This window comes from Oncorhynchus keta, chromosome 30, assembly GCF_023373465.1.
Source record: "Oncorhynchus keta strain PuntledgeMale-10-30-2019 chromosome 30, Oket_V2, whole genome shotgun sequence".
In the NCBI taxonomy this organism is placed as follows: domain Eukaryota; kingdom Metazoa; phylum Chordata; class Actinopteri; order Salmoniformes; family Salmonidae; genus Oncorhynchus; species Oncorhynchus keta.
In genome coordinates, this window is record NC_068450.1 from 25,737,383 (window position 1) to 25,751,375 (window position 13,993).

The 13,993-nt window shown below is 41.3% G+C and overlaps 1 protein-coding gene across 2 annotated transcripts in view; it reads left to right on the forward strand.

Annotated features, from left to right (window-relative positions):
* LOC118363094 (X-linked interleukin-1 receptor accessory protein-like 2) overlaps positions 1-13,993 on the forward strand; it is a 530,410-nt gene that overhangs the window by 464,806 nt on the left and 51,611 nt on the right. For both annotated transcript variants that reach the window (XM_052488072.1, XM_052488073.1), the window contains one exon: positions 9,438-9,567. In XM_052488072.1, coding sequence (XP_052344032.1) covers positions 9,438-9,567 — 130 coding nt within the window. The remainder of the gene's footprint in view (positions 1-9,437; positions 9,568-13,993) is intronic.

Consider the following 13,993-nt stretch of genomic DNA (forward strand, 5'->3'; position numbering starts at 1 on the left):
TTCATTTAGGTACAGTTAGAGATAGCAGCCTTCATTAAGGTACAGTTAGAGATAGCAGCCTTCATTAAGGTACAGTTAGAGATAGCAGCCTTCATTAAGGTACAGTTAGAGATAGCAGCCTTCATTAAGGTACAGTTAGAGATAGCAGCCTTCATTAAGGTACAGTTAGAGATAGCAGCCTTCATTCAGGTACAGTTATAGATAGCAGCCTTCATTAAGGTACAGTTATAGATAGCAGTTCAGGTACAGTTATAGATAGCAGCCTTCATTAAGGTACAGTTATAGATAGCAGTTCAGGTACAGTTATAGATAGCAGCCTTCATTAAGGTACAGTTATAGATAGCAGTTCAGGTACAGTTATAGATAGCAGCCTTCATTAAGGTACAGTTATAGATAGCAGCCTTCATTAAGGTACAGTTATAGATAGCAGTTCAGGTACAGTTATAGATAGCAGCCTTCATTACGGTACAGTTATAGATAGCAGCCGTCATTGAGGTACAGTTATAGATAGCAGCCTTCATTAAGGTACAGTTATAGATAGCAGCCGTCATTAAGGTACAGTTATAGATAGCAGCCGTCATTGAGGTACAGTTATAGATAGTAGTTAAGGTACAGATTTAGATAGCAGCCTTCCTTTAGGTACAGTTAGAGATAGCAGCCTTCCTTTAGGTACAGTTAGAGATAGCAGCCTTCCTTTAGGTACAGTTAGAGATAGCAGCCTTCATTACGGTACAGTTATAGATAGCAGCCGTCATTGAGGTACAGTTATAGATAGCAGCCGTCATTAAGGTACAGTTATAGATAGCAGCCTTCATTACGGTACAGTTAAAGATAGCAGCCGTCATTAAGGTACAGTTATAGATAGCAGCCGTCATTAAGGTACAGTTATAGATAGCAGTTCAGGTACAGTTATAGATAGCAGCCTTCATTACGGTACAGTTAGAGATAGCAGCCTTCATTAAGGTACAGTTATAGATAGCAGTTCAGGTACAGTTATAGATAGCAGCCTTCATTACGGTACAGTTATAGATAGCAGCCTTCATTTAGGTACAGTTATAGATAACAGCCTTCCTTTAGGTACAGTTAGAGATAGCAGCCTTCATTAAGGTACAGTTAGAGATGGGTGGAAGCAGCCATGCAAACAGAGACACACAGGTTCTGTGTATTGATACAGACAGACAAAGGTTGATCATCAACTCAATATGGACTCACACTCAATATGGACTCACACAACTCACACTGCCTTGCATCCCAAATGGCATCCTATTCCCGTTTATAGTTCACTACTTTGGACCAGATGGGCCATTACTAACACGAGTGGCCCACTTGATATCCTAACACAGCTCTTCTCCTCCATAACTCTATCCAGGCCAAGTGGCCCTCTATTCTAATCACAGCTAATTAAAGATGATTAGTTTGCAGAGACGGTCCCCGTAGGCCGAGGGTAAAGGAGCTGGGATTGTAAAGGTAGTGACAGACATGTCAGCCGGCGGCGGCAAGGAGAGGAGGAGGAGAGGTAGAGCTGCTTACCATGCCGTTCTGATAGATCCAGGCCAATTAGGACTGTTGACTCGGCCACATCCCCACATCACCACTGTCAAACGCAGCCAAGGTCATCCCTGACATGACACTGCCTTACCTGGGCTGATAGATTACAGGAGGAGCTAGTTTCACCCCCTATGTTGCTATGATACCAATACCCCCCCTCTCCTCCTCTTACTGTACAGTACACCCACCAGCACCCATTCAGAGCCAATCGCAATAGTGCCCTTCATTTTCTGAACCACAATTCAATCCCCACCGCATAGCCAAAGTTAAACTGTTGGGGTCTAATGGGGAAAAAGGTATCCAGGCATTGAATTGCATGTACAGTATTGTGAGGTTGTTGTCACGAAAATGTCTGGGAATGGCATCCTGTAAATCAGATTACAGTGTTCCTGGGAGCATGTACACTATGGTGGGTATATTCACACAAACCATTAATTTCTCTCCAGTGGCTCTCTCTATATGACAGACATTTTTCCTATCTATATACTAAAAATGGAGGTAGAATGTTCAGTAAAGCTATCCCTAGTACCCCTCCATGAAAATACTACTCATATACCAAAGACATAATATAACTGATCAGCAGCTGTTCTACATTACAGTAGCCTTCAAAATAAAGGTTCTAGTTGGAACCAAATAAGTTTTTTCAGAGGAATGCCATAAGGGAACCATTTAAAAGGTTCTTAAGTCTTTACAGTGTTCATTTAACTCCTGAATCAACACTAGAAGTTATAGACGGTTTACTCTGCTGACGCAGAGCAAGCGGTACCAGAGTGCCAAGTCTAGGACCAAAAGGCTCCTCCACAGCTTCTACCCCCAAGCCATAAGACTGCTGAACAATTCATAAGATCGGCACCGGACAGTTTACATTGACCCCTCCCTTTTGTACACTGCTGCTACTCGCTGTTTGTTTGTTACCTACGTATACACTTGGCCCCCACCTACATGTACAGATGACCTCAACTAGCCCGTACCCCTGCACACTGACTCGGTGCCGGAGCCCCTTATATATAGCCTCGTTATTCTTATTGTGTTACTTTTTATTATTACTTTTTATTTTAGCCTACTTGGTAAATATTTTCTTCTTCTTGAACTGCACTGTTGGTTAAGGGCTCTTAAGTAAGCATTTCACTGTAAAGTCTACACTTGTTGTATTTGGCGCATGTGACAAATAAAGATTGATTTGATTAGAAATGTTACACTGCAAAATCAACACTAGTCAACACTGGTCAAGTTGCTGTGTGCTATAGGAAGGACAGATCAGCAGGTTTCCATACATTTCAAGGACCTTTTTGAATTCCAATGAAATGCAGATGCCACGTTAAGAACCCACCCCCCACTGGACTCAAAAGGTCCTTTATCGGGCAAGAGTTCTCCAAGGAACCCTAATAAGAGCTGAAAAAGAATGCCGTGTATGCAGAGTGAAAACATTACAGTGAACATTATGTTTAACTCTGAACCTGCTGTCTGTATGCACCGAGCAATGAAAAGGTCTGTCTTCATTTAACGTGTAATGTGGCTAGAGACATTCAATTGGAAGTTAATATCTCATCATTATATGGATAGCAATGATTTTGCAGATTGCAGTCCTCAACACATTGTATTAATGAGTGATCGTGTGGGAATTGGCGCCATCAGCGGGTGAAGTTAACAGAACCTTCACCCTCCCAGCCTTCTCTCTTTCTCTGTGTGTGACTCCCCACTGCAAAATAAGGACTGGTTGTTACAGCGGTTCAATTTGAACAATAATTACATGTAAATAATTATTGCAAAGGGAAAAAAGAGAATTTAACAATGCCCCCCCCCCCTCTCTCTCTCTCACACAAACACACACACACACTATCGACTGGAATATTGGTTTGTCAGGACTACCTTAAGGGGCGAATTAGACCTTTTTTTTTTAATCTGGAATGTTTGTTTTTTAAATATAATGTTTTGGTGAAGCTGTGTTTGCTTAGTTACCCGCTGTGCTTATGCTGTTCTGTGCTCAGTGGCCCATGCATGAGACATGAATCATTCCACTAAAACTGTCTGGTTAGCTAGCTAACAAACATAGTGTGAAGATATATCCACAAATTCATTGTTTTACACAATATTTTATCATATTTGATGAGTTATTTGATCAAAGTTTTCCTTTACCAAAATAGATTACTTTTAGACATGTTGTTAGGATCCTAATGTCCATTCTAGAGTACTAATATACAGTATAATTCTACGAGGCAGACAGTCATCAGTGCAGCTGTACAGTGTAAAGATACTTTCATTTTGTAGTGGATATTGTTCTAGAATAGATGAACCAGTGTTAAAATAGTTTGTCTGTAATTATTGTGTGTTATGTTCTACAATAATTGATTAGGTCCTGTAGGATTTGCCCGGTGTGTTCTCGCCCTGTTACAGTTATTGAAATCATCAACCTTGTCTAGAATCACTCCATTTGCAAACATTTTCCAGGCACAACGCCCAGCCCCGATAATTTATTATTAGGCTTTAACAGGGCACTCCCAAGGACTCAATTTACCTAATGCGGTGGCAAAATATTAACCAAGGTGATTAGGAAGAGGCAACCATTGTGATCTTATCGATCTACTGCACGTTCTTAGTTCAAATATCTGAAATATCTGCTTTATGGTGGTGAAGGTTGAAAAATATTGCAAATATAGTCATTCATTGCACACTTTTTGCCATACCATCAACATTATGGGATGTGATGTATGACTGTTCGATTTTTAGGAAGATGCAGTTTAACATTTCTTCCCACACACTGACAGGACACAAGGACAGTGATTGGTTGGCAGCAGCACGTCATTCTTCAATCAACATTGTACTTCACAGTACTTTGCCACAACCACAATCTATCCACACTTCAATCCATACAATCAAATAAGTAGCATAAATGTGTAATCTACAATGATGATAAATTAATTGTGGTTCTTTTGCCAACAATGCAGTTAAAGATAATAAATAAAAAAAAATAGAAATAGTGAAATAAGGAATAAATACACTGTGAACAACAATAAGAAGTAAAAATAACATGGCTATATACAGGGAGTACCAGTACCATGTCTATGTGCCGGAGTATGAGGTAATTGAGTAGCTATGTACAGTATATATAGGTAGGGGTAAAGTGACTAGGCAACAGGATAGATAATAAACATCATTAACCGTTTATCTATCCTGTTGCCTAGTCACTTTACCTCTACCTATGTGGTGAGTGTGAAAGTCTGCCCAGGGCCTGGGCTCCAGGGGCCCCCATTGATTTTGTTAGTCATTCTCACTCAAATCATATTAACATTGCATCTGTCATGACAGGAAATTAGCTTTAAAACTACAAAAAAGTATCTCCGCCAAAAGGCATAATGGATTGAATTGCAGGAAAATTGTAAAACTGCAAAACAATTAGCTCTGTCCCATGAAAAAAATGATTAGAATTGCATGAAATTTGTTATAAAATTGCTACAAAATTAATAGTAGTCCAATAGCAAAACTTGCTTTAAAACTGCAAGATTTTCTCTATTCCCCATGGCAAAATGTGTAGAATTGCAGGAAATGTACTTTTAAAATGTGTTCCTCTCTCTGCCGTCAAGAAGGGGGTCACTACAACATTTTGCTGCAAGGTGGGGGGGGGCAAACCAAATCTAGCCATTTGATTAGCTATTTAGCAGCCTTGATTAGGTCTCATATATAGCTCTTTCCTCTGGCTGTTGTTTCCCCCTCAGGCAAATAAATGTCATTTCAATAATGGTATAAGTAACTAATCATCTCACTTCTTGTGTGTAAGTGCCAGTGATCAGATCGCACTGAGTGATGGGTTCACTGCTGGCGTCCATCACCAGAACCCACTGAGTGATGGGTTCACTGCTGGCGTCCATCAACAGAACCCACTGAATGATGGGTTCACTGCTGGGGTCCATCACCAGAATCCACTGAGGAATGGGTTCAATGCTGGGGTCCATCACCAGAACCCACTGAGTGATGGGTTCACTGCTGGCTTCCATCACCAGAACCCACTGAGTGATGGGTTCACTGCTGGGGTCCATCACCAGAACCCACTGAGTGATGGGTTCAATGCTGGGGTCCATCACCAGAACCCACTGAGTGATGGGTTCACTGCTGGGGTCCCATTCATCCTCTTTAACTGGCTTGATTCTTTCTAACTCTCCTCTTTTAAAACCGCTCTGAAATGTTTCCTCTAATGGCAGTGAGAGGCTCAATTCCAACCACCACCCGCCAACCCCTCTTTTACACTACTGCTACTCTCTGTTCATCATATATGCATAGTCACTTTAACCATATCTACATGTACATACTACCTCAATCAGCCTGACTAACCGGTGTCTGTATGTAGCCTCGCTACTTTTATAGCCTCGCTACTGTATATAGCCTGTCTTTTTACTGTTGTTTTATTTCTTTACTTAGCTATTGTTCACCTAACATATTTTTACACTATTGGATAGAGCCTGTAAGTAAGCAAGGTCTACTACACCTGTTGTATTCGGCGCATGTGACAAATAAACTTTGATTTGATATGAAAATGAAGTGGCTTTGTCCACCTGGAAAGATTGCCAGACATAGAGGCATCATTCCCATGTGACAATAGCAGGGGAAGTCACCTCCTCATAGCAAAAACAAAGCACGTAACAGGTAGTGTGGAGGGTAAAAGCTCTGCTTTTTTCTCTTCAATTAGTTAACGACTACCAGAACCCACTGAATTCTCCAATTACACTGAATGAACTACAGGACAAAATATAAACCCTCCAACCCAAAAAGGCATGTGGTGTTGATTGGATCCTAAATAAAATTATAAAATATATAGACAAATTCCAGTTGCATATACTTAAACTCTTTAACATCATCCTCAGCTCTGGCATCTTCCCCAATATTTTTAACCAAGGACTGATCACCCCAATCCACAAAAGTGGAGACAAATTTCACCCCAATAACTACCATGAGATATGTGTCAACAGCAACCTTGAAAAATCCACTACATTATCATTAACAGCAGACTCATACAATTCCTCAGTGAAAGTAATGTACTGAGCAACTGTCAAATTAGCTTTTTACCAAATTACCGTATGACAAACCACATTCATCCTGCACACCCTAATTGACCAAAAAGACAAAGGTAAAGTCTTCTAATGCTTTGATTTAAAAAAGCCTTTGACTCGATTTGGCATGAGAGTCTGCTATACAAATGAATGGAAAGTGGTATTGGGGGAAAAACATACAACATAAAATCCATGTACACAAACAAGTGTGCAGTTAAAATGGGAAAACAACTATTTATTTCCACAGGACCATGGGGTGAGATAGGGATTATAATGGGTGCGTGTTGGTGGCAGGGAAGTCAGGTGCAGGAGAACGAACTTGGTAAAAACAGAGTTGTTTAATAAATGCTGATAAAACTCCAAAAACAAAATGTACAAAATAACAAAAGTGGGTACAAAACCTGTCGCACACCAACATAAAACATGCACATCACATACAAACAATCTCCGACAAGGACATAAGGGGAAACAGAGGGTTAAATACACAACATCTAATTGATGGGATTGGAACCAGGTGTGAAAGACGACAAGACAAAACCAATGGAAAATGGATCAGTGATGGCTAGAAGGCCGCTGACGTCGACCGCTGAACACCGCCCGAACAAGGAGAGGCAGGGATGCAGTTTGAGCCCAAATCTCTTCAACAAATATAGCAGAAATATCCTCTGTGTACAACGTAAAACAAATACTGCATGCAGAGCAGAATTAGACCGATACCCTCTAATTATCCAAATCTAGAAAATAACCGTTCAATTCTACAACCACCTAAAAGGACGTGATTCCCAAACCTTCCATGACAAAGCCATCACCTACAGAGCGATGAACCTGGAGAAGAGTCCCCTAAGCAAGCTGGTCTTGGGGCTCTGTTCACAAACAAACAGACTCCACAGAGCCCAAGGACAGCAACACAACTAGGCCCAACCAAATCATGAGAAAACTAAAAGATAATTACTTAACACATTGAAAAGAATGAACAAAAGAACAGCAACCTAGAATGCTATTTGGCCCTAAACAGAGTACACAGTGGCAGAATACCTGCCCACTGTGACTGACCCAAACTTAAGGAAAGCTTTGACTATTTACAGACTCAGTGAGCATAGCCTTGCTATTGAGAAAGGCTGCCATAGGCTATCAAGAGAATACCGGCTATGTGCGCACTACCCACAAAATGAGGTGGAAACTGAGCTGCACTTCTTCCAAATGTATGACCATATTAGAGACACATATTTCCCTCAGATTACACAATCAAACCCAATTTTGATAAACTTCCATATCTACTGGGTGAAATACCACAGTGTGCCATCACAGCAGCAAGATTTGTAACCAACAAGAAAAGGGTAACCAGTGAAGAACTGTAACGATTTGCGCTGAGAGTCGGGAAGCTCATTCAGGGAGTGAGTGTTTTAATAAATAAACGCAACACTAAACAAGAAACACGAACAACGCACAGACTTAACACTGGAACAGAAACAATAATGCCTGGGGAAGGAAACAAAGGGAGTGACATATATCTAGGGAAGGTAATCAGGGAGGTGATGGAGTCCAGGTGAGTCTGATGATGTGCAGGTGCGTGTAATGATGGTAACAGGTGTGTGCCATAACAAGCAGCCTGGTGACCTAGAGGCTGGAGAGGGAGCACACGTGACAAGAACAAACCCATATTTTGTACTTTAACTATTTGCACGTCGTTACAACAGCGTATATAGACATAATATAACATTTGAAATGTCTTTGTTCTTATGGAACTTTTGTGAGTGTAATGTTTACTGTTAATTTGTATTGTTCATTTCACTTTTGTTTTTTATCTACTTCACTTGCCTTGGCATGTAAACATATGTTTCCCATGCCAATAAAGCCATAGAGAGAGAGAGAAACAGGTTCACTGGCACTTAATTGTATTATTTGATTTACATAATCATCAGCAAATGAAAAAAGTGGGCAAGAGGCAGGTTTTTAAGAGTATTGTTTTTGAGAGTTGTTTATCTTTACAGTTGCCGTTAACGACAGGTTCCAGACAGCTGCACAGATCATACGTCTCCAGCCCTCTCTCGGAGCTGTCAGCTCTACATCACAAAGTCATGTTGATTCCGATGTTTATCCAAACGGCTCGACGTGTGACCGCTTTTACTACCTTGTAAGACCTTCGGAGCCATCTGCAAAGACTAACCTGCCACACCTCATTAGCCCATACCCCTGTGAACATGGGAAGAGCAAACACACTCACACAAACACACACACACTCTGCTGCCAAAAACACATTTTTTTAAACCCAAAGTGATGCTTCCTCAAACAACCTGGGGGAGTGGAGGAGAACGATGGGGGGTGGCAGAAGGGGTCACTTGTTTTCTTGGATCATCACAGTAATCCTAGCCTTTGATTTCTGGAGATGCCGGACTGGCAGGCATTACTGTAGCTTGTCATACGCGTGGTTTTTGGAACCAACCAACTGACTTGTTTGGCCCTGTGTGTCTGTAGAGACCCCTGGGCTGGCTGGATGCAGCAGATTTTTCCCTGTGATGCCAGGGGGCACCTAGCCTGCACTCAATAAACAAAGCATTACAGGACCCCACCTTATTACACACTCAGCCTAGGATGTTGTGGACCCACCACCATGTTGGGCCAAGATGGGGCATGATGGTGTGTTATTTGAAATGGGCAGTCATTTTAGTTGACAGTGTTGTTCAAATAAGTTTGTGATAGAGCTTGGAGCGTGTGCGTGTGCGTGTGCGCGTGTGTGCACTTATGTGTCTGTGTATACATGTATATGTGTGTCTGCCAGTGGGTTCTTTTCTCAGTTCTCTCAGGTAAATGTGCGCTTGTCAAATGTTGCCTTCTTTGTCATTACAGGTATGCCCCTCAGTCTAGACTGTAAGGCCTTCTTTGGCTACAGCGGGGAGTCTAGACATATCATCTACTGGATGAAGGGGGAGAAGTTTGTGGAGGAGCTGGCAGGTCACATTAAAGAAAGTGAAGTCAGGTACTGTATATAATCTATCACTGCAAACTTTTCCTCTTTCTCTGTTTCTGATCGTGGAAGTGTCTAGTTTCTGGTTATATACAGAAACCAGTGTGGATGTGACTGACACTAGCATATTATGACCATTAGGATTGTGGATTAATGTCTTGTGCGTCTGAAAAATCATCCGGCTTCATTAGGAGTGTGATGTTCCACTGCTACATCCTGTGCTGTCCACTGTGACTGACAGCATAATACCTCCATCAGCGGGAGGGGATTTCTGCTTCGATATCAGCTCCAGGATTTGTACTACAGTCTAAATGGACAGAGGGGAAATTCCTCATGCACACAATGAGAAACTAATCACGTAACAATTTAATTCAGGGTAAATCCGGGCTTGTTGGAAGTAGCAGACTGCTACTTCTGAAAGATGATAAGATTTCATCCTCTTGTTGGAAAGCTAGTAATTACCACATCAAGCTAGTAATTACCACATAAAGCTAGTAATTACCATATAAAGCAAGTTATTACCACATAAAGCACGTACAGTAATTACCATATAAATCTAGTAATTACCACATAAAGCTAGTAATTACCACATAGCTGTCGTGCAAATGTAACCGCTCCTATCAAATGACAAATAATTGTTTCAACTTCCCAGCCTAGAGTAGCCAGTAGCATCTTCTACCCAGTAGCCAGTAGCATCTTCTACCCAGTAGCCAGTAGCATCTTCTGCTCAGTAGCATGTGGCATCACCTCCCCAGTATCCATTAGCATCACCTCCCCAGTATCCAGTAGCATCACCTCCCCAGTAGCCAGTAGCATCACCTCCCCATTAGCCATTGGCATCACATAGCCAGTAGCATCACCTCCCATGTAGCCAGTAGCATCACCTCCCATGTAGCCAGTAGCATCACCTCCCCAGTAGCCAGTAGCATAACCTCCCCAGTAGCCAGTAGCATAACCTCCCCAGGGGCCAGTAGCATAACCTCCCCAGGGGCCAGTAGCATAACCTCCCCAGTAGCCAGTAGCAACACCACCCCAGCCTGGAGTAGCCAGTAGCATCACCTCCCCAGTAGCCAGTAGCATCAACTCCCCAGCCTGGAGTAGCCAGTAGCATCACCTCCCCAGTAGCCAGTAGCATCAACTCCCCAGCCTGGAGTAGCCAGTAGCATCATCTCACCAGCCTGGAGTAGCCAGTAGCATATTTTAAGTAATAAAGTACACAGTGGATTTCAAAACCACTGAACTGACTCCACACCAGAACCCACCACTCCAATTCTAACTCTACTATCTACTGCTGGAGGTATTCAGCCAATCATCAAGTTTGCAGACAACACAACAGTAGTGGATACTTGTCACTTTAATAATGTTTACACATTTTGCATTACTCATCTCAAATGTATATTCTGTATTCTATTCTATCTTGGTCTATGTTGCTCTGACATTGCTTGTCCAAATATTTATATATTCTTAATTCTATTCCTTTACTTTAGATTTGTTGTGAAATTGTTCAATATTACTTGTCAAATATTGTTGGAGCTAGAAACACAAGCATTTTGCTACACCCGCAATAACATCTGCTAAACACGTGTATGTGAGCAATAAAATTAGATTTGCTACAAGTTCAGACAGCTGACTAGATTATTTAAATGTTTTGCTGACATGGCTAATTAAGTAACTGTCAGTGACTGACATAACAAGAGAAAAATGACTGATGCACAACCAAATTTCAAACGTTCTGTTGATCTACTATTCAACTGACCCCGAACTGAGTTCCTAGGTTGGGGACCCCCTAGCAGCTTGAGGCCCTAAGTGACCACTTATGCCTAGAGCCTCCCCACCAGCACATGGCCAAACCAAAACCAACCAATGTCTCTCTCTCTCTCGCCAACAAAACGAGGCTGGATGTCTCTACAGTTGTGCAGATGAGATGGGAAAGTGACTGAAATTAACTAAGAAAATCAGATATTATCACATGAATGGCTAGAGATATAGAGATACTGTACAGAGCAGAGAGGAGTTATTTGTTCACAGGCAGACTGGAATTTTCTTTCTGCACAATTGGTGAACAGCCAAGAATGATGACTAAGAAGGGAGAGGGGAAAAGGCTACTTATTTAAGAGGCTCTAATAACCCTATGAACAAAGGAGGTGCCCGTTTTCAGTAAAAATATGTCTGAGATTTCATACAAAGAAGTCTAGGTCAGGTTAGTGCAGTAAGATACTCTGACCCAGTTTCTCTCAATGCTCCTGGTGGACTAATGCAATCTGAGAGAGGGGCAGATCTGGCTCTCAAGAGAAGACAGGCTGTGTGCACAATGCCTGCAAAATGAGGTGGAAACTGAGCTGCACTTCCTAACCTCCTGCCCAATGTATGACCATATTAGAGACACACATTTCCCTCAGATTACACAGATCCACAAAGAATTCGAAAACAAATCCAATATTGATCAACTCCCATATCTACTGGGTGAAATACCACAGTGTGCCATCACAGCAGCAAGATTTGTGACCTGTTGCCACAAGAAAAGGGCAACCAGTGAAGAACAAACACAATTGTAAATACAACCCATATTTATGTTTTTCAAAAAGAAAGGAGGACCAAGGCACTCTTCATATAATTGATTAAAATGCCTTTATTAGTATGGCATGTTCAATAGAAACAAAGTTTTTTTTAAACCGACGCGTTTCGGCTGCATGGCATTCGTCAGGGAGTACAAAAAAAAGGAGTACAAGGTCCTCTTTTAAACAGCTTATCAATTAGCCCTAATTGGAAGAGGCAGTGGTTACAAAATTGATTGGACACACCTAGTAAGCAATACTATACACACTGAAATACTGTAGCTATGTTATCATAAAAATACAACTCCAAACTAGAAGTATCAGAACACTAAAAGGTAGTTCTAACCTTAAATTTGACTGGGAGAAGTGTCAAGAATAAGAAAGCTAAATATTCCATAGTCCACTAGAACACAGCAAAACATGAACAACAACAGTCTAACCATAGCTGAGGGCAATAGAGCAAAATGTCCACTAGATGACAGCAAATGGACCCATCACGACCCTATAGGAAGGGTGAGAAATCCATATCTTCATTTAAACCAGAGTATTTAGTGGCCTGTAGTTCGTAAATCCATATCTTCATTTAAACCAGGGTATTTAGTGGCCTGTAGTTTGTAAATCCATATCTTCATTTAAACCAGGGTATTTAGTGGTCTGTAGTTTGTAAATCCATATCTTCATTTAAACCAGAGTATTTAGTGGCCTGTAGTTTGTAAATCCATATCTTCATTTAAACCAGGGTATTTAGTGGCCTGTAGTTTGTAAATCCATATCTTCATTTAAATCAGGGTATTTAGTGGCCTGTAGTTTGTAAATCCCAAAACGTTCCCTTTGGTTTAACTGTTTAACTGTCCCCTTTTCTAATAGAGGCCGGAATATGATCAATACCCATAGCTTGTAGGGAGGCAGGGTTGCCATGGTGTAAGGACTTGTAGTGCCTTGCCATGGTGTAGGGACTTGTAGTGCCTTCCCATGGGGTAGTCTTCATTGCCTACCCGTATGGCGTACTTGTGTTCCGCTAAGCGGTCTTGAAGGCGGTCTTGAAGCCATAAGCTTTAAGAGATGTCCTACCCTAAATGACAAATTAGTCCACAGTTATCTTCCGGGTGACTCTCAAAAAACTTGTCTTGACCACAAACCCAAGGGCTCTTTTAAATGTAACCATTGCAACCATTGCAGTAATATTGCACAGAATAAGTATTTTGTTGACACAGCTTCCAAAATGGAGTATTACGTCAAGCATTTAATTAACTGTAAAACCACTCATGTCATCTATAGATTGTAATGTCCACAGTGCAAGGTGTTCTACATTGGACGGACAAAGAGACGCCTTCAAGACCGCTTAGCGGAACACAAGTACGCCATACGGATAGGCAATGAAGACTACCCCATGGCAAGGCACTACAAGTCCCTACACCATGGCAACCCTGCCTCCCTACAAGCTATGGGTATTGATCATATTCCGGACTCTATTAGAAAAGGGGGCCGTCTTAAACAGTTAAACCAAAGGGAACGTTTTGGGATTTACATACGACAGGCCACTAAATACCCTGGTTTAAATGAAGATATGGATTTACAAACTACAGACCACTAAATACCCTGGTTTAAATGAAGATATGGATTTACAAACTACAGACCACTAAATACCCTGGTTTAAATGAAGATATGGATTTACAAACTACAGACCACTAAATACCCTGGTTTAAATGAAGATACGGATTTACAAACTACAGGCCACTAAATACCCTGGTTTAAATGAAGATATGGATTTACAAACTACAGGCCACTAAATATCCTGGTTTAAATGAAGATATGGATTTACAAACTACAGGCCACTAAATACCCTGGGTTAAATGAAGATATGGATTTACAAACTACAGACC